General features: G+C 38.4%; 1 protein-coding gene and 1 long non-coding RNA gene across 5 annotated transcripts in view; one reads left to right on the forward strand and one right to left on the reverse strand.

The window, feature by feature from the left end:
- LOC128247611 (A disintegrin and metalloproteinase with thrombospondin motifs 7-like) overlaps window positions 1–19,608 on the reverse strand; it is a 176,410-nt gene that overhangs the window by 18,827 nt on the left and 137,975 nt on the right. For 2 of the 4 annotated variants that reach the window (XM_089351090.1, XM_089351089.1), the window contains one exon: window positions 9,535–11,077. The exons of 1 other annotated variant lie outside the window; for it this stretch is intronic. In XM_089351090.1, coding sequence (XP_089207216.1) covers window positions 10,884–11,077 — 194 coding nt within the window. In that variant the 3' untranslated portion in view covers window positions 9,535–10,883. Of the gene's footprint in view, window positions 1–9,534; window positions 11,078–11,812; window positions 14,631–19,608 lie in introns of those variants that run through there. One more of the 4 variants, XM_089351092.1, reaches the window with a different exon arrangement.
- LOC149136178 (uncharacterized) overlaps window positions 14,116–19,608 on the forward strand; it is a 44,146-nt gene continuing 38,653 nt past the window's right edge. The window contains exon 1 of the long non-coding RNA XR_016241622.1: window positions 14,116–14,303. This is a non-coding gene — a long non-coding RNA (uncharacterized LOC149136178). The remainder of the gene's footprint in view (window positions 14,304–19,608) is intronic.

Consider the following 19,608-nt stretch of genomic DNA (forward strand, 5'->3'; position numbering starts at 1 on the left):
AGTAAGGCATGTGTAAAATTTGAATGAAATTGGTTGTGTAGTTCTGGAGTTTTAGGGATTCACACAGACACACAGACACACACACACACACACACACACACACACACACACACACACACAAAGCTGAAAAATGACCATGGTTCTCTTTGGACCAATGTGGGGCAGCCACGTAGCCAGCCGATTGCAACTGGGGGTGCTTTCTTGATAGCTGGGGATGCTCCTAGTTAGAGTGTGAAAGTGGATAAAAGCCCCGTGCTTATATTTTTCGGTTATTTTTTCCTTTTTTTTCTTTCACATTCCTTGACGCTTAACCAGGTCAAACTTCTGATATATTTCGTTTTTATTTTCATTTTACTTGTTGCAATCATTAAATTGAGGCCTAGTCGAATGTATCGACTCCAATATTTTTTTTAATGATTTTCAACAAGCACATAGTTAAGCCTAAAAGGTCTTTCCACATGCTACAGATAACAACCAAATCTTTAAACATTATTTTTATATTATTTCAAATAAACATCAACCACGAGGCTGACAGTGTGTCTTCTCAACAATTCAATGATTTCGTTTCGCATTGCTGCTAAGGTGCAGGTCCCATTTTTTGGAATTGTGCTCTAACATTCCATTAGCTTTGAGTCTTTCTCTAGTGTGTACTTGAATAATTTCATAAAAAGACTACAAGGCTGCGTGTCATCTTCCGAATAAAGATCCTGAAAAGCTTCATTTTCGTTTCCTCGAAACGTTTGCACAAAGAAAATGAACAATATCAACAATGGAACTGATATAATAACGGTTTTTGCTCAACTGATCATTTTGCAAGATTGAAGACACGGATGTTGTTGTGGATAAACGCTGTTGGCGTTCCTTCCATGTTACCATACCTTGGATATGGGATGCAGAGATTGCGTGCTTATTTAAACCTTTGTTTTTCTTTCTTTCGCATGACGCCAATTAGAATATCCATTTTTAATAAATCAAGTATCAGCTTGAGCAGAAGTAATAAAGTGCAGAAGTAATAAAGTGCAGAAGTATCAAAGTGCTAACCATAAACGACCAGTATACCAGCTTGACGAGAAGTCACGTCTCTGATTTCCATAAATTTTTGGATCAAACGTTGCTAGAACTGGCTGCACTGGTTGGCAGTCGACCTGTCCTAGATCATCCAATGAGGGTGTCAAAGACTTTGCAAGACCTCCCTTGAGCTGTGAAACTTCGTTTGCAATTCTCTTTAGCATTATTAGGTGAATCAGATTGGAAATTCAGCAATGATTGCTTCAGTTCTCTTTTTCGGTTGTGATTCATTATTTTTGGGCACTGATATTTGCAATAATGAATTCTATGCTTTTTTAGTTAAACACAAAATAATTTCAGTATAAACTTTGTTCAAAGAGTAAGGAAATTTATCCAGTGTAAGTTCCCAGCTGAAAAATCCTTTCTGAATGTATATTTTGGGAAATTTCAAAAATTTTCTTTCCTTTTCCGCAAATAATAATCCTCTCTGACTAGAAATAAAATGACTTTTTAATGTCCGTCTCTGTTCACATATATACGTGTGTAGGGATGCGTTTACTACCATAAATCTCTAACTACAGCAACAATTCTTCACATACTTTTCAACAGCAACAACGACAATCACCAGCACCACTGTCGCCGTCGCCACCACGATCACCACCACCACCACAATGACAACAACTGACCCAGCGTCAGCCACTCCTTAATTCAACCCACAGTTGATGACCGGGTCAGCAGCCAATTCTGCGGCAACAATTACAGCTACAACAAACACTTTGGACCAGCTCTAATTTAACTACGTTTTTATATCACTAAATCACTACTAAATCAAAAATTCAATTTATTGCATCTTTAACGACTTCAGATATTGCTTATGAGAAAAAAGAAGGCGGCGACAATGTATTATTTCAAAAGTGGATAAAACAAATTCTCATACTGGGGTGGGGATGGGGTTGAGATTCTAACTGGGGGTGCTGAGCACCCCATAGTCCCCACCCCCCATGGCTACGTGCCTGATGTGGGGGTAGAATTTGAGTTACCGTCTTATGACATTAAACTAGTCACTTATATATTTTACCAGACTACCCGTGACCCGTTGGGTCACAAGGAAAGTTTGACTTTCCCAGCAATGGAGTGTTGTTTCGTGTTTTTTTTTTTTTGTCAGGTTATTTTGCGTGCTCTCAACGAATGTGACATCGAAATCACGTGTAAGCGGCACCTTTCTCCAAAAAATAAAAATTTGACTGCTATTTCTTGCATGCCCTCCTACCACGTAACAGGTATTTTGGGTCCTTTATCGCAAATAGCAGTTATGTGGTAGCATGGCGTGCTAGAAATAGCAGCGAATCTTTGGAAGTGAGATACGTTGAATGCACTCGCAAAAAACCTATGGAAAAAAATTATTTCACACTGAGGTTACGAACGGGTCTTTTACAAAATATTTATGGCAAAAACAACTTTGTAATGTTATTCACTTGAAAATAATTTTAAAAACCATTAAAATATTGTACGTTTAAAGAAAGCTAAAATATAAATACTTATTGTACAAACAACTTACATTTTTGAAATTACATTCACTTAAAAATATTTCTAAATGATTATTTACTGTAAAAAACAAATTCTATTTTTTCGTTGTCAAGTTAGTCTAATCGAAAGGTAAGAGTTACTTCCCTTCAAGATTAAGTTAATTTCGGAGACTTTTCCCATTATGCACCGTTTTGAGTATTTATACTCGGAAATCCTAATATCTTCACAACCACTTATCCGATTTACGCGAAATTTGTTTCATTTCGTTCGTATTTACATTTCAGGGGAACTTTAGTCATAGTATTTTCCCATTATGCGCCAGTTTGGCTGGGTAACATTGCAAGCAAGTAAGATTCAATCTGACTTTTAATGTATTATTGATGTTATTTATTTTCTTTTTCTTGTCCCCTTCTCTCTGTTTTCTCTTCCTCTTTCTCTCCCTCATTTTTGCTTTATTTCTTCTTCTTCTTCCTCCCGTTTTTCTGTCCTTACCTTTTTACTTCGCTTCTCTTTCCATTATTGCTATCATTTCTTCTTTCTTTTTCTTTTATTTATGGTGTTATATATTTTTGGGATACTTGTTCACTCATTTCGTTTCTTATCTATAATTTTTATTTTAGTCTTTTATTATAATTTGAACTTTAAAATACTTAATTTTGTAATCCTGTCATTCCTTTTAATTATTTGTAATTCTTATTTCCAGATAAATTCTGTTCATTTTTACTGGCTTTTATACATTTTTTTCTCGATTTAATTATAAATTATTGTTTATTCCACCGTTAACCCTCTCTGGCAGTGTACCCACACCATTATTTTTTTTTTAAATTAGAAACTTAATCAAATTCAATTGCTTATTCGTCGAACGGTTAATGAGTGCATTGTATTATAAGTACTCATACAATTTTTTATTCAGTATTATCGCAACTGTCCCACGAAATGTTACGTGAGACTCTGAGTAAGTCTGTGAAGATTTTTTTCGGCTTTAATAAATAGTGTATTACCTATTTTGGTGTTCGAGTACTATTTTTCCAGCTTGTTCTGCCTCTCCATTTGCATTCCATTGATTCCTTACCTATCACTCTAATTCCACTCCACATTGCTCCAAAAAGGGCTGTGGTCATTTTTAATTATACAAGTATACTAACATTTACACCAGCCAATGGGATGTTTTTAATGCAGCTTCTCGATCTCCTAGCAATAAAAATGAGTTCTCTCCCAAATCACATCGAAGTGATCGCAGAGCAACGTGAAATGAAGTGGTTTGCTTAAGAAAACAACGCACCACCCCATAGGGCCAGACCGTGAATCGAAAGTTCTACTGCGATGTTTTGAAGCATTTGAGGGAGGTCATTCGGTGAAAGCAACCGGATCTGTGGAGCGCGAAGAATTGGATTCTTCATGACGATAATGTAAACTGTCACCGAGCTCTCCTCGTGAGTTTATCGCCAAAAACAACAATGTATCGCTTCCGCACCCGCCCTGTTCACCAGATTTAGCACCTGCGACCTTCTATCTCTTCTCCAAGATGAAAATACAGCACAAAGGTCACCATTTTAACCCCGTTGTTGAGATCAAGATCGAATCACAGAAGGTCCTCGACTCGCTTACGGAAAACGACTTTCAGATTCCAAAAGTGGCAGGAAAGCTGAGACTGCTGTTTTGCTGCGCAAGGTGACTATTTCGAACGAGATGATGTTGAATCTAAGGTAAATAAGTTGTTGTTTTTTTATTAAATATAACTAGTCCAGGAACTTTTTGACAGTTTGCATTAAAGGAAAAGAAAACACAATATCTAAAAATAAAAGTATTCTAAAAAAAATCAAAATACATCAACTATATTATGGCTGGGTGATAGCAGTTTACTCAACGTAGCTGCCCTCAGCTTCCACCATGGCCTTAAGACAGCTCCTGAACCTGCTGCACGCATTCCTCACTGTGTTCCTGGGAAAATCTTCAAACTCCTTCAATATGTTGACCACCAACTTGTCCTTGGTGTTGCAGACAGAGTGATTGGTGTCTTTCTCAACTGCACCCTACACTTGGTTATCTATGGGATTGCAGCCGGGGAATTAGAAGGCCAAACTGGTGAAGTCATAGAAATATTCCAACAATCACTTCTGACACTTTTTGGAGGTATGGCAAGGAGCCGAATCTTGCTGCCATGCACATATGGCTTTCTAGCAGCAACTCTCTCCAACCAGGCTTTGACCAGTCTCCAGCAGCTTCACATAGCCTTCTGAATTGAGCCTAAGACCATGTTCAAAGATTTGGGTCAGCATGACATCACTCACTCACAGTCAGAATGTCTGCTGTATCCCTTGCTGCTGGCCATGGCTCCGTAGTCCCCGTTGCAGCTGTCCCTGTCACGGCTTACAACCTTTATAGAGTTCACAGAACATTGAGTAGCACTCATGATGTCGGCATTTTTATACCCAGTGTGAATCATCATAAAACAGTTAATTCTTTCCTAATATTCAGATGGTTTCCATTCCTCCATGTTAGGTAACTTTTTCACAGCTACAACTTTATGCTCCCCAACAGTGATGATTATTTACCAATACATGAAGTTGGTCTTGAAGAAAGGAGACATAAAACATTGTCAAATTTAACCTGAAGACTCTATATATATATATATATATATATATATATATATATATATATTTCACTCTGTAGCCATCTCATTGCCTCCCCAATTGCATTTCACTACCCCCATACCTATCACTCCAGTTCCACTCACAATTGCTCCAAATAGAGCTGTGGTCATTTTAAATTATCCAAGTATACTAACATTTACACCAGCAAATGAGGGACTTTTATGCACCTAGTCGATCTCCTAGAAATAGATGTCAGTTCTCCTTCAAGTCACATTGGATGTTGTTGCCTGCCTTAGTTGCTAGTGGTACTGTTGTTGTTGCAGTTAATCTTATTAAAGATATTGTTGGCAGTGCCTCTAGAGTGAGGGTAGGCTGTTGTGGTGTTGTTGCCATTGTGGTATTTCTTGATGATGGTGTTATTGTTGATGTTGTTACTTCTGTCATAGTTGGTATTGTTGTTGTTGACACCATTGTAGTTGATGTTTCTGTTGATGCTGTTGCAGTTATTTCCTAATTGCTGTTGATGTTTTTTGGTATTGCTTATGTTGTTGCTATTGATGTTGTTCTGGTAGTTTAGTACCAAATCTGCCCTGCTCTAGCTAAACTGGTATCATGATAGTGGCAAAACTTTGTTCATATACAATTAAATACACACCTTCTTTATATCTATGGTTGGTTCTTTCTGTCTTAGCTCACAATCTCATGTTAATCTTCTTCCTCTAGGTCTTCCACTGAAGTTTCAAGAGAGACATCTGGAGTACCGTTACCTGACTGGTTCTGGCCGATAGGATTTGAAAATTTTCACATAGGCCTACTAACTACTTTCTTTAGGTACAGCAGCAACAACAACAACAACTATTATTACTATTATTATTATTATTATTATTATTATTGAGTGAGAGAGTAGCACATGCCATCAAAGTGACACTGGGGTAAAATATACGAAGCCGAGTATACCCATCATAACTACCTGTCTGATAAGGGTTCACCAGGCACATGCATCATAACCATATGTGTGTGACATGGTGATCTTATCTCAAGATAAACAGTGCGTGATTTTGCAGGTGGGATCCAGTTAGAATTTTCTTTGGGTCGAGTAGCCCATCCCACTCAAATGGTCATTGAATAAGGTTTGTTTAAGGATGATGAACAAAATACCCATGTTTCCAAGGGTGAATTAGTCAATCTTCAAACAATTCTTCTCAACACATGGGTATGATGCTCCCCCATTACTTCTGCTCATGATCAGAGATGCACACATCATCAGCCACCAAAGGACATGCTCAACTGGTTATAGTCAAACAACTGACAAGCATGTCTGTGGTATCCAGCAGAATATTTGCTGTAGTCCATCATCATCATCATTATTATTATTGTTGTTGTTGTTGTTATTATCGTTATTATTATTGCGTGAGAGAGCAAAGCATGCTATCAAAGTGACACTGGGGTAAAATATATGAAGCCCATTATACCCATCATAACTACCTGTCTGATAAGGGTACACCAGGCACATGCATCATGACCATATGTGCGTGACATGGTGATCTCATATCAAGATAAACAGCGCATGACCTTGCAGGTGGGACCCAGTTAGAATTTTCTTCAGGTTGAGTAGCCCATCCCACTCAAAAGGTCCTTGAATAAGGTTTGTTTAAGGATGTTGAGCAAAACACCTATGTTTCCAAAGGTGAATTATTCAAATCCCAAAGAATTCCTCCAAACACATGACTATGATGGTCCCCCACTACTTCTGCTCATGATCAGAGATGCACATATCATCAGCCACCAAGAGACATGCTCAACTGGTTAAGGTCAAATAACTGATAAGCAAATCTGTGGTATTGAGCAGAATATTTACTGTAGCCCATCTTTTATACAAAGACAAAACAATGTACATGATAACACTTCCAATCAATTAAGATCAGAAGCCATGAGAGCCACTGTCTGGTACTGCATCAGGGCATATTATTATTATTACTCTTGTTATTATTATTATTATTATTACTCTTGTTGTTGTTATTATTATTATTACTCTTGTTGTTGTTATTATTATTATTATTATTGTTGTTGTTGTTGTTGTTGTTGTTGTTATTATTATTATTGTTATTGAGTGAGAGAGCAGGGCATGCCATCAAAGTGACACTGGGGCAAAATATACGAAGCCCAGTATACACATCATGACTACCCTTCTGATAAAGGTACACCAGGCACATGCATCACAACCATATGTGCGTGACATGGTGATCTTATCTCAAGATAAACAGTGCATCATTTTGCAGGTGGGACCCAGTTAGAATTTTCTTCAGGTCGAATAGCCCATCCTGCTCAAAAGGTCCTTGAATAAAGGTTGTTTGAGGATGTCGAACAAAATACCCATGTTTCCAAAGGTGAGTTATCCAAACCCCAAAGAGTTCTTCTCAACACATGACTATGATGCTCCCCCACTACTTCTACTCATGATCAGAGTTGCACATATTGTCAGCCACTAAGGGACATGCTCAACTGGTTAAGATCAAGCAAATCTGTGGTATTCAGCAGAATATTTACTGTAGCCCATCTTTTATACCAAGAGAAAACAATATACATGATAAGACTTCCAATCAATTAAGATCAGAAGCCATGAGAACCACTGTCTGGTACTGCATCAGAGCATAAATTGTTATCATTATTACTATTATTATTATTATTATTATTATCATTATTATTATTGTTGTTATTATTATCATTGTTATCATTATTATTGTTATTATTATTATTATTCAGGATTGGTGAGCTGACAGAATTGTAAGTACACCGAACAAAATTTTTAGCAGCATTTCTTTCGGCTTCACATGATGAATTATCCCATGGTCGATAGATTAAGTGCCAGTCAAGTACTGGAAGCAATGAAATCGATCACCCCCCCCCCCCCGCCTCAAACAGTCAAGCGAAGTGGTGATGAAAAACTTCATACATCTAGTAGAGTTCGAGTAACACGTGCCCATCGACGTCCATCAAAAACTGAATTTTGGCTTTGCTGCCAAGTTGTGCCTCTGCCACTCAGACCCATTGGATGGCCTTCGTCTCCTTATGCTTTAACCTTACCTCAGACAATGCATCCTTCATGCTCTGCGCCGAAATATTGGTCAAAGATCAATCTCACTGCAAACACATCGGTTGGGATGCCTTTCCTAAGGGCCTCTTTTAAGTTTCTAATTATGTCAACCTCTAATGTATGTTTTTCTATCGCTATTTCTTTGCTAAACTTTATTGTTATTATTTTAACCGCCTTTTTTAGAGTATACCACCATTTCTTGCTGATGAGTATGCCTCCTTAACTAATTCGCTAATTTGGTTTCTGTAAGCTTGGTACGGTGGGTCCCTGCCTACAAAAACTGTGTAGTTGATAATTTTAAATTATAGACAGCTTATAGTATCCCTATGTGCAGGTCCATGGAGTATTCTATCTAGATACGATCTGAATGACCTTTATTCCCATTATTTTCCCTTTCCCCATCATCACTATTAGCTCCAACCACCTTTTTATGTTATCCATTAACTTTCTCTTCTGTCAAAATCCATTTAATACCTCATATATCTGCTGTCTTTCTCAGCACCCTCTCATAACCACCATCATGCTGCATTCACTAAAGCTACCTTTATATACACCTACATTTCCCTCCTCCCCACTCCTACACATCATCCCCCTACCTTCTGACATATCCTTCCTGAGTCACTTTTATCCCTCCCACTTTTCATCTCTCCTTACTGATATTTCCCATCAACTGCACCTCCAACCTTATTAATTACTCAATATATTCACCTTTTCCCCTATCGCTATCTCTCTGTTAGTCTTCCCGGACACTCTTATGAAAGTAACCATTATCTCTTCCTCTCCCCTGACTCACAGTCTGTATCCTCTCTTATGTTCGCCTTCTTGTACATTGATATTTTGCTATGACGTTCATCACTATCAACTTTATATCCTCCCAACTACTCCTCACTAGTATCTCTTCTATAGCAAGACGCCTAGATACGTATCTCTTCTATAGCAAGACGCCTAGGCTTGTCTCTCCATTATACTTTAGCCTTTCAACACATGGGATAAAGCACCCCCACTCTTACCACACACCACCTTAGTAACGGGAGCTTTTTCCTGTTCTTCATTGTTTGCAAGTTACATGGCAACCTTACAATCACTCCTAGTACTGGTGGCATGAGAAAAAAATGCACGCAACAGACACAGTAAAGTGGCTGGCGTTAGGAATGACATCAGGTTGTAGAAAGCATGCCAAAGCTGACAATGGAGCTCGGTGCACCTCTGCGACTTATCATTGATTGTTATATGAATATTCCTGAAGTATATGGAAATAACTACAAACTACACATACACACACACACACACACACACATATGTAAGTATATATACCATTATTCAGTTTTATTTCAAGATTTCTTGCCAATAGAGAAAGAGCTGGTTTCTAACCTAGATTCAAGGCTTCATTGGAATTTCGACATCAACAGGGTATTTTTGCATGTGTGTGTGTGTGAGAGAGAGAGAGAGAGAGAGAGAGTGTGTGTGTGTGTGTGAGAGAGAGAGAGTGTGTGTGTGTGTGCGTGTGTGTGCAAATTTGTAATTTTTTATTTTATATATGCATTCTCATGCATATAGTTGCATGTCTAAACAAGCCTGTATATACTTAAAGGGTAAAATTCTGTGAAGTTTTACTAAATTTTAAAGTTCCAGTAATGGCTTGGATCTGTAGTCTTCGATTCAGCGTTCTCTTTTCTGGTTTTGAGAAGCCTAATTTCTTAATATTGATACTTAGGTAGTGTGTTACACATTCTAGTGCCCCAATAATTACAGGTATAAACCTGATTTTGTAATCTAGGCAGAGTAACTGTAGTATGTTGCAGCAGAGTCATGCGACTTCTTTGAGCATGTATTCAAGGTTATCAGAAAAGGAATTTTGCTCGAGGAGTTGCTTTTCAAGTTTCATGGTGTTATCTGCCTCGTGTATGCAAACTTCTTTAAGGGATACACTTTGACACTTTGTGATTAAAAGCTGTTGCCGAACGGATACAACATTCAAAAGCAGTCTGGATTGACGTTAAGCCTCTGCCTCCATGTTTTCCTTTTTAGGTACAGGTAATCTACTTCGCTGTTGATGGGAAAATTATGTGTGCTGGTCAGTATCTTCCGGGTTTTCACATCAGTGGTTCGGATCTCATCAAGTAGCCCAAATTTTGGCATGAGTACTGGTAATGCAAACTCATTGTGGGCCACTGTTTTATTGAATGCGGAGAGTTCCTAGGTCTATATTTTCTTTATCCATCCATAATATTCTATAGTGACGCCTTGTCACAGGTAATATAAGATATGTTTTCATCTACCACTAGGTACCTGTAACATTCCTCATCAGATATAGGGGAAACAGTTAAGTCATTGATGGAGATGCTACTAGTCTGGTTTGCAGATTTCCCTTTTCAAAACTATATAGCAACATTTATCACAACCAAACTCCAATCCTATATCTTTTGAGAATGTTGTAACTCTGTCAAGGCTCTTTTTCATCTTATGCATACACAGTTTCAAGTCATCCACAAAGAAATAGTTTGAACAGCATCACAGGGAGGTTGTCCTTTTGGAATACATTTCTGTGATACTGTATTTTATTAACTATAATACAATCACTCCTTGTATTTTACTTCAAGATGGTGGCCTACGATGAAATTAGGTTAGCTATGGCTTCGACTATGCTCTCCGGAACTTTATCAAGTCGACGGGCTTCTAGCATCCATGAGTGGAAGACGGAGTAAAAGGCCACTTTGAAAGTAGGTTCCTAATTCCTCCTTACAAAACCTAGTAGCTATCAATTCTTTTGCCCACAACAACAATACACTGGAGTTGCCATGACAACAAACAGTTTCGACTTCTGCTGCGAGGATATTGGCTTGAAATTCATTGGCTAAAAATACATAAATTTAAATGCTTCTAATTTTCCAAAATAATAACTGCAATATTCATCATCAACATGCAAAACTATATCAAAAGTGCATCTTTTGAAAATTTTCAGATTAAGATTTGTGGTCGGAAGAAAACGAAAAAGATCCGTTGAGTTTTGTTACGCTTTTTTGTAACAGTTAAATAAATCATGATTCAGTTAACTCTAAGATAAATGTGTTTTGTAGTAATGGTTTCTTCTATAACTACAGCTATAAAGAATCTGTTTACCTGTTGTGATATTGTTTTCATTCTATCCCTCAGTTGTGTTGTTGATGTTGTCGTATGTAGCCACAGCATGGTAAAGACAAGTTTTAGTCGAAAATCACTATGATCTTGAATTAAAGGCTCCCTTGGTTAATTCATCTGAAGATTAACCAGTTATTTAACAGGGCCGATAGTTGTGGCTTCAAAGCTGGAGATAGTATTCATTCAAAAATCTTCACTGGTATTCAGCATAACAGATTTTTGTAAAGTAACAATTATAACATCAATCTGTAAATAAACATTTTAAGCCAGGAGTTTGCAAATAGATACACAGGTTTTCCACAGAGCTGATATCACAAATAGCCTCAGCAAAAATTTTACTCCAAGAAAACTGAGAGATTATTGTTAAAAATACTCCAATGGCTTGTCACATAAATGCAATATTTTCATTATCAGAACAACTTGACCCAGTAACAAAACATGAACAATATGATTACACAAACATCTTTAAACATTGAGTGACATTACAGTTACCATCTTTCGTACATCTTGAGACCCCCAACATCACGCAAAAGTTAAAAGTAGAATTTCCACAGCTATTTGCTAAGTTAATTTCACTTTAATTCGACTATCTATCGAGGACGCTTGGAAGCCCAACATAGTGGAGGGTAATCGGTAATCCTTGAACATCGAAAGACTTCTCACACTCTAAATGACTCAAACAGGAAAATCAGTGATAAAAAAAAACCCTCTACATTTGAATTATTCAATGGAAAAAATTTTGTGCACAGTATGTAGCAGTAATTGAGACAAGTGAGCATCAATACTCATTCAGGATTTGTGGAAGGTTCGTTGTTCGGTGTACTTGAATACGTGGTATTCAATCATTGTATAGGATGGCGGTGCATATGAGGTCGTCAGTTTTTGTGGTGCTTCGGTCAGGGTCACTGGCTTTTGTTCAAAGGTTTAGGATCTCCCTTGGTTTTACTAAGAGTGCTGTAAGTACAAACACAAATCACATACGCATTCCCATCTCTACACATATACACACTCTTGTTTATACAAGCCACTCACAAGCAAAACAAACACCAATCGCACAGTATTTTAACTACTTAAATTAAATTGATAATAATAATATTGATGTTGACAATGATGATGAAGATTATTCGGTAAATTTTTATAAAATTTTTATAAAATTTACCTACTCGGTAAATTTTTATATTAACACCTGCACGATTTTCACTAAGAAAAAGAACACTCGGATTTTTTTGCATGAAATCAAGTACCCTGACCTCCTAATACGGGTTTGGAAGCCCCCCCCCCCCCATCCCGGAATCACTGGAATTTTTCTTTTTTTCGTTGAATGAATTCCTGTAACCTCCTAATATGCTACAAAACCCTTGGGGGGGGGTCTGAAAAACGGGGTGGGGTGAGGCAGAAGCCTCGGAAATTTCACCTACCCCCACCTAACCCCCATTGATCTTTTCACCCGCATGACTTTCACTAAGGAAAAAATAAAAATAAATATCGAGCTCAAACTAATTTTTGTGTGTGTGGGCAGGGGAAGAAAGATGAACGATTTAAAAAAAATATATCTTAAGTGTTGTGTGAGAAAGTATCTATATTCTGATGATAAAATATACTATCTTTCAAAAACTTCCTAAATTTATTGACTATATTTTGTATGTTTAAGAAAAAAAATATTTTACAAAAATAAATTTTCCGGAATATGAATTACATGGTTCGTTATTAAATATATCGGATCTTTTTGGTTTGACGGCCAACATTTTTTTATGTAGTGTTTTTGGTACCGAAACACTTTCAAACTTCGTATACTTGTATATTTTGTGGTATAGAATAGATAAAAGTTTTTGTATCCGAAGTTATTTCACGTTAAAAATTGTCTTATTTCGATAATTTCAACCAATCACTGACGTCTATTCAGATGAATATAGTTAGTGCTGTGACAGTGTATATGGTATTAATCCCCGTTAGTTCTGACATTTCCGATTAACTAGACTGTTCGTAAACAAAGGGGAAAAAGCCATCAAAATACTTGAATATTGCCTGCACTTGTTATTGGAACTACCAGAATTATTAATCCACCTCCACCAAGTGCTTCATTTCCTAGAAATAGCAGCCAAATCTTCAAATCAAACTCTAGTTTAGGGTTAGGGTTCGGGTTTTAGAGTTAGGGTTAGCGTTGGGGTTAGGGTTATGGTTATGAGTTATAGGGTTTTAGGGTTAGGGTTATGAGTGAGGTTATGGCAAAAATAATCATAACCCTAACCGCAACCCTAAAACTAACCCTAACTCTAGAACCCGAACTCTAGTTCTTCTTCAAATCAAACTCTACCATCATTTAGAAAATGTATTACTGAGTACTAGCGAAAAATTGTTACACACACAGATACGCACAGCGTAATTTATTATATAAACAATATATGCGTATAAATTACGATTAAACCGGATGAAATATGTCACAGGGAATAACATTTTTATGACCGGCAAAAAATTATTGTTTACAAAAGAGCCCTAACTGTATTCAGCTGAATAGACGTCAGTGATTGGTTGAAATTACAGAAATACGACAACTTTAACATGAAATAATTTGCGATGTACAATGTTTTGTTAAGAAGGCTAAGAGAAAAAGTTGTTTTGTATGACACATTCTACCAGTGTCCCAAGTTTGAAAGTGTTTCATTAAGAAAACAAGTGTTGGCCGTCAAACCATCGCCCCCTCCACACACACTTTTCTCCGAACCAAATTAAGGGATTTGCAGCATATTAGGAGGTCAGGGTACTTGATTCCACGCAAAAAAAATCCGGGTTTTTGGGGGGTTTTTTTATAGTGAAAATCCTGCGCGTGTTAATATAAAAATTTACCGATTATTCTCCGTTGCTGCTCTTGATCGTTTGCAAAAGCCGCAATCGCTAGCTTAAATCCCGAGGCGAGAGCTGCAAGCACAGAAGTTGGAGTGAAAGTAAGAAACAGTTTAAATAAGAACTGACGTGACGCTTGCGAATGTCGGTGCTTATACATTGCTTTTCTATCCTATAATTTTTGCAATTTTTATTCTTTTTCCTTCCTCCTCTTTTTTTTGTTTTTGTTTCATGTTTTAACTTCTGTAATTTTCTTCTGTGCCTTTTTGTACCTTTGTGTTTACTTATCTCTTTACTTTTTCTGCTCTTTAATTTTGGTACACCTCAAATTCTTCAGTTTTATTTTTCATCTTCGATGTTTTAATGACCCCACTTTTCTGTTATCACACTTCTGTTACACGATCCTGGCTGGACTTTGCATTGGTGGTCTGTTGAAGGGGTGGAAAACGAAGTAAAATAAATTAATTACAAAGTTTTGAGCCTGCGACAAGTAGCCAGGAGACCAGCATGGTTAAACGATTTCGCCACACCCTTCCAGCCTTCGTCCTCTCGCGCCCCACCTCCTCCATTACATTCTAGGGGAGTTAACTCGTATCCATCTGTCTCTTCGCAACCTCTCCCATCGTCAGATTCGGCCAGTATTTTTTCTGCTCGTCCCTTTACTCGCCCCACAACTCCCGTAATAACCAGCCTGCCACCATCGCTTCCTGGTCCCCAACTGAACCTCACTGCCAGTATTATTGCTTTTCATCCAGCTTCCCTCTCTACCTCCATTGCTAACCTTCTCCACCTCCCCTTATTCACCCCACCACTCCCGTTACAGCCAGCCTGCCTACACCATCTCTTCCACCCCACCTGAGTCCCACCGTCAGAGTTAATGTTATTCACGTAGCTATCCCCTCTACTTCCAACACTATTCTCCCTACCACCACCCCACCTCGTCTGAATTCTGATTCTAATGCTGATCCCACTGATACTGCCAGTTCACCTCCAAGTTGTGTTCTCTGCACCCGTACAAATCGCTATTTGAAGACCATTAAATGCCACATGTATTGTCTAAGTTACTAAAGAAGCTGTGTCGGCATTATTAAGGTTCATGACGAAAGCTTTTCAAACTAGACATGCAACAGATGTCACTTCAGCTCTGACATCCTTAGTAGGACAAAACCTTGCTCTGAAATCCAGATCCCTATTAAAAATTTTGCCGCCACCCTGCAGGGTTTGTTCAATGTGAAGCTCGTCAATCGGATCCCTAAGGGTACTTGGGCTTGTTTCGCCCGTGTTCTCTCGGAAATGCTGAAGAACGTCTGCCTATCCAACAACACCTCGGGTTGGCAGAAACTGTTCTTGTTCCCTTTGGTCTCCCTTCACATGACGAATGGGAACAGTGGAGTCCTCACTTCTTCCTTGAAACCGTAGTTCGAGCTGTTCGAATCTACTCCAAGCACTGTTCATTTCAGGTCACTGATCAGCTTAACCCCCAAAAATGGTCGACCACCTAACTTAAAGAAGGTTGTTAATGCCAAATTCAGCGAATATGATATTAAAAGGACTGTTCTCCTTCTTTCTTCTCTGTCCTCCCTCGTCCTGTGTACCACAAAATCCCTCAACCAACTGAAGGAGAAACATCTTCCGGCCCCTTCTGATGATCACACTGGCCCGACCCACCAAGTTTTCTACAACTCATTTTCACCCTGACAAGATAGGAAGGGCAATAGTTTCTTTTCCAGCGGGCTCTGGTGCTGAGATTGATGGCTTACGACCTCAGCATCTCAAGGATGGTATCTCCCTATCAGCTGGTGATACTGGGCTCGAATCCTTGAAGAACCCAACACAGTTCATAAATTTGTTCTCGTCCGAGTGTTCTTGCCTACATTCATCCCCTGTTCTTTGGGGCCAAACTATTTGGTCTCACCAAACCCAACGGTGACCTCCACCCAATAACAGCTGGTTGTACTCTGCGATGGCTCACAGCAAAAGTGTGTCTGTCCGAGGAATTTTTCCCTATTCAGCTAGGAATGGCTACTAAACTAGGTTGTGAGGCTGCTGCTCATGCCACCAGGGCTTTCACCAACTTGCCCTCCGAGTCTCCAAAAGTCACCCTCATCTAGACCTTAAGACTGCTTTTAACTTCATCAGTCGAGACATCATCCTTCGCACAGTAAGGGAGAATTCCCCACCACTTTATTACTTTGTTTGGCAAGCCTATCGGGAGCCCTCCTACTTCTCATTTGGTGATCACCTCATCCCATCTGCCTCTGGAGTCCAACAGGGTGACCCACTTGGTCCTGCTCTATTCGCATTTGGGTATTGATGTTACGAAGATGGGAGCCGACCTCGACCTAAATGTCTGGTACCTCAATGTGGCTTATTTGGGAGGTTCTCCTGACAAGGTGCTTGTAACTGCGAGGACAATGATCAAGAAACATGGTCGTAGAGGTCTAAGTTTTAAAAGCTCTAAATGTGAGTGCTGGCTCCTCAACCACCCAGCTTCACATGAGCAGGCTACTAAACGATTTGATGAAGCTCTATCACAGTGGAGAGATCTGGGTTTGTCAGTTCCGGTTACAGTAAAGGATAGATGGAAACAGGGAGTATAGCTCAGTCTGCATTCAGGTGCCAGTTTCGACTTTCTCATTGATCAATCTGATCAGATTTTCAAGGTGTCACATACTTTCACCTAGTGCAATATTCTTTGGGGACTGGATTGATACCCTGCCTGTGGCCAACATTGGAGGTCTATTCAGTCTAGATGAACTCCGCATCTCCATCGCACTCAGAGTGGGAGCTGATGTCTGTAGGAGATTGAGATGCTGCAGTGATAGGCTCTTTGATTCCACATGTCTTCACGGTCTGTATTGCTGCCTAAATGCTGGTCGCTTCACTCGTCACATCAAGCTAAACTTAATCATTAAGTGGACCCTAGCTCAGATTAATATCCCTTCAGTTCTGGAGCCGTTGGGGTTATCCAAATGTGATGAAAAGAGACCAGATGGTATTACCCTCTGTTTCTGGGTTAGAAGTAGGTGCCTCATTTGGGATGTCACAGTCCGTGCCTTCTTTGTTCCCTCCCACATCCTGGATGCTGCAGTTAATGGGAGGGTCACTGCTTCCGTAGCCGAACGAAAGAAAACCATGAAATATCGGGACCTGACAGTGAACTATTTCTTCCAACCTGTGACGTTTGAGATGTTCGGAGGGACTGGACCACTAACTGCGAAGTTCTTGTCAACGTTGGCAACTCACCTCACCGAGGTGTCAGATGATGCCCATGAGGGCGCTTGGCTTTCCCAACGCCTTGCCCCACCATCGCCCATGGTAAGTCTGCGAGCGTGTTGGCTTGCTTCAGTAGGTTCCATTAAGCCTTGTGGTATGTGGCTAGTTGCTGTGATAAAAAAAAACTTCCCCACAAATGGTTTCAATACAGTTTTAACAGAAAGATATGGAAGAATTAGAAGAAAGTTCTCCTGTAATTTTCTTTCATTTAATAAATGTTTATGTTAATTTAAGAATTTGCCTGCAAAATCTTATAAAATGACAATGTTCTAAAAGATGTACATGTTTATATGTTATATATAAAAATAAACTACGTTAGCTATGTATGTATGTGTAGGACCTCATTTGGCCTGCCTACATGAGATTTGAAATCGAATCTGGAGATTCTCCCTTAGCTATTGTCCTGTCAAAAGGGAACGCTGATTAATGCGTTTTCCGTTTGATCCATGACATAGCTATATCATAGAAAGTTTAGGTAAAGAAACTTTGACCTATACTAATTTAGTCATTGATATAATGGTATATCCATTTTCCTAGCTAGTCTGCACACTTATAAGTACTAGAATTTTGTAAGAAAAAATCAGAGTGATCGACACAGAGCAGGCCGACTGGCGCGAAATACCGTCTCATCAGAACGTCATAGAAGGACAGCTTCGGAATGAGCCAGTGATACAGTTGTCTTGTCCATCCCTTACTTTCTCACTCACTCACTTTCGTTTCGACAAAATCACTCTGTCTCTCTTTCCACTGCTGCTTAAATGACAGGAACATGGAAGTCTCATATTATCGACTTTCTAAACGTACATTCACTTTATCTTCCTCTGACCCCTATTTTGGCATCTACTAGTCAGTAAACACGAAAACGGAAACATTCACACGAGAAAATATAACTCTCGTTGCCTCGTATGCTTTCCAACTGTTGGTTAATATATAATTTAATACCCTGCCACCAAAACAAAAAAAAACAATCTAATAGGTTTTTTTAAATTATAGACAACGAATATGAAAACAAAAATTTGCACAAACGTATGGAGTGGGGTGGAGAAAGGACTTTCGGAAAATTCACACGATCCGATTTTTCATAGATTACGATTATAAAGAAATTTATGGGAAAATGTTTCCGAATGGGTGGGGAAATTCACACGATCCTATTTTTTTCTGCATAACTTTCAGGAAAATGGATATATATTTATGAAATTTTATACAAATATTTTTCAAACGTCATAGATTACAATTATAAAGAAATTTGTGAGGAAAATGTTTTCCAAAGGGGTGAAGAGAGGAGTTTTGGAAAAGCATAGTTTTGGATCAAGAAGACCACATAAGTTGGAATTTCTCCATTTTGTCAGGGATTTTCCCAATTGCTTTTCATCACAGTCTTCGAAATGACGGGGAGCATCTTTTTATGAAAAAACAGTCTGGAAAATTTATGACTTTTTTTTAATCTCCTCCCCACTTAATGATGATAGCAATGGACCACACACGTACTCCATTGGTGGGATATAAGCATCAACAAAAATAAATGGAAATTTAAATTTTTAGCCCCACCTTAATTAAGCAAGGCCGTGTGTGTGTAAGAAAAACATTTTCTAACAGAAAAGTATGCTATTTAAAATCAATTATCTTTTACATACCTATTTTTTTTTTTTTAATCACTGTCGATAAATGCCAGAAATGACCTCAGGCTCCCCAGTATTCTAAATTATAAACCGAAACAATCAGGGGCGAGGAGTAGGTTTGAAAAAAATCATGAATTTTCATTTTTCATAGAATAAATGTGTTTATGGGGAGAAAAATATTGAAAATCATGAATACATGCGAGAGTGAGAAAGAAACGAGGAGGATTGTTTTGGGGTGTGCTAGAAACAACTACCAAATCTCCCTTAATCACTCAATTTTTCCTTTGTAGATTTGCTGAATTTATCCATTAATCTAAGGTTCTTTGGTCAAGTTTGTTTTGGTATGTACTACATTGTCTTAATAATTATTGATATCATAGTAAGATGGTTTTCTTGGTAATAATTTTGTTTTCTTCAGAATTAGGGAATCTTTGTGACTTGTTTGAGTTTGTGTATATTTTTATAGCAGTAGCGTGGATGCGGATGGCATTGTAAATGTAACTGTAAAACT

This window comes from Octopus bimaculoides, chromosome 4 (genome assembly GCF_046866305.1).
Source record: "Octopus bimaculoides isolate indiv1 chromosome 4, ASM4686630v1, whole genome shotgun sequence".
In the NCBI taxonomy this organism is placed as follows: Eukaryota; Metazoa; Mollusca; class Cephalopoda; order Octopoda; family Octopodidae; genus Octopus; species Octopus bimaculoides.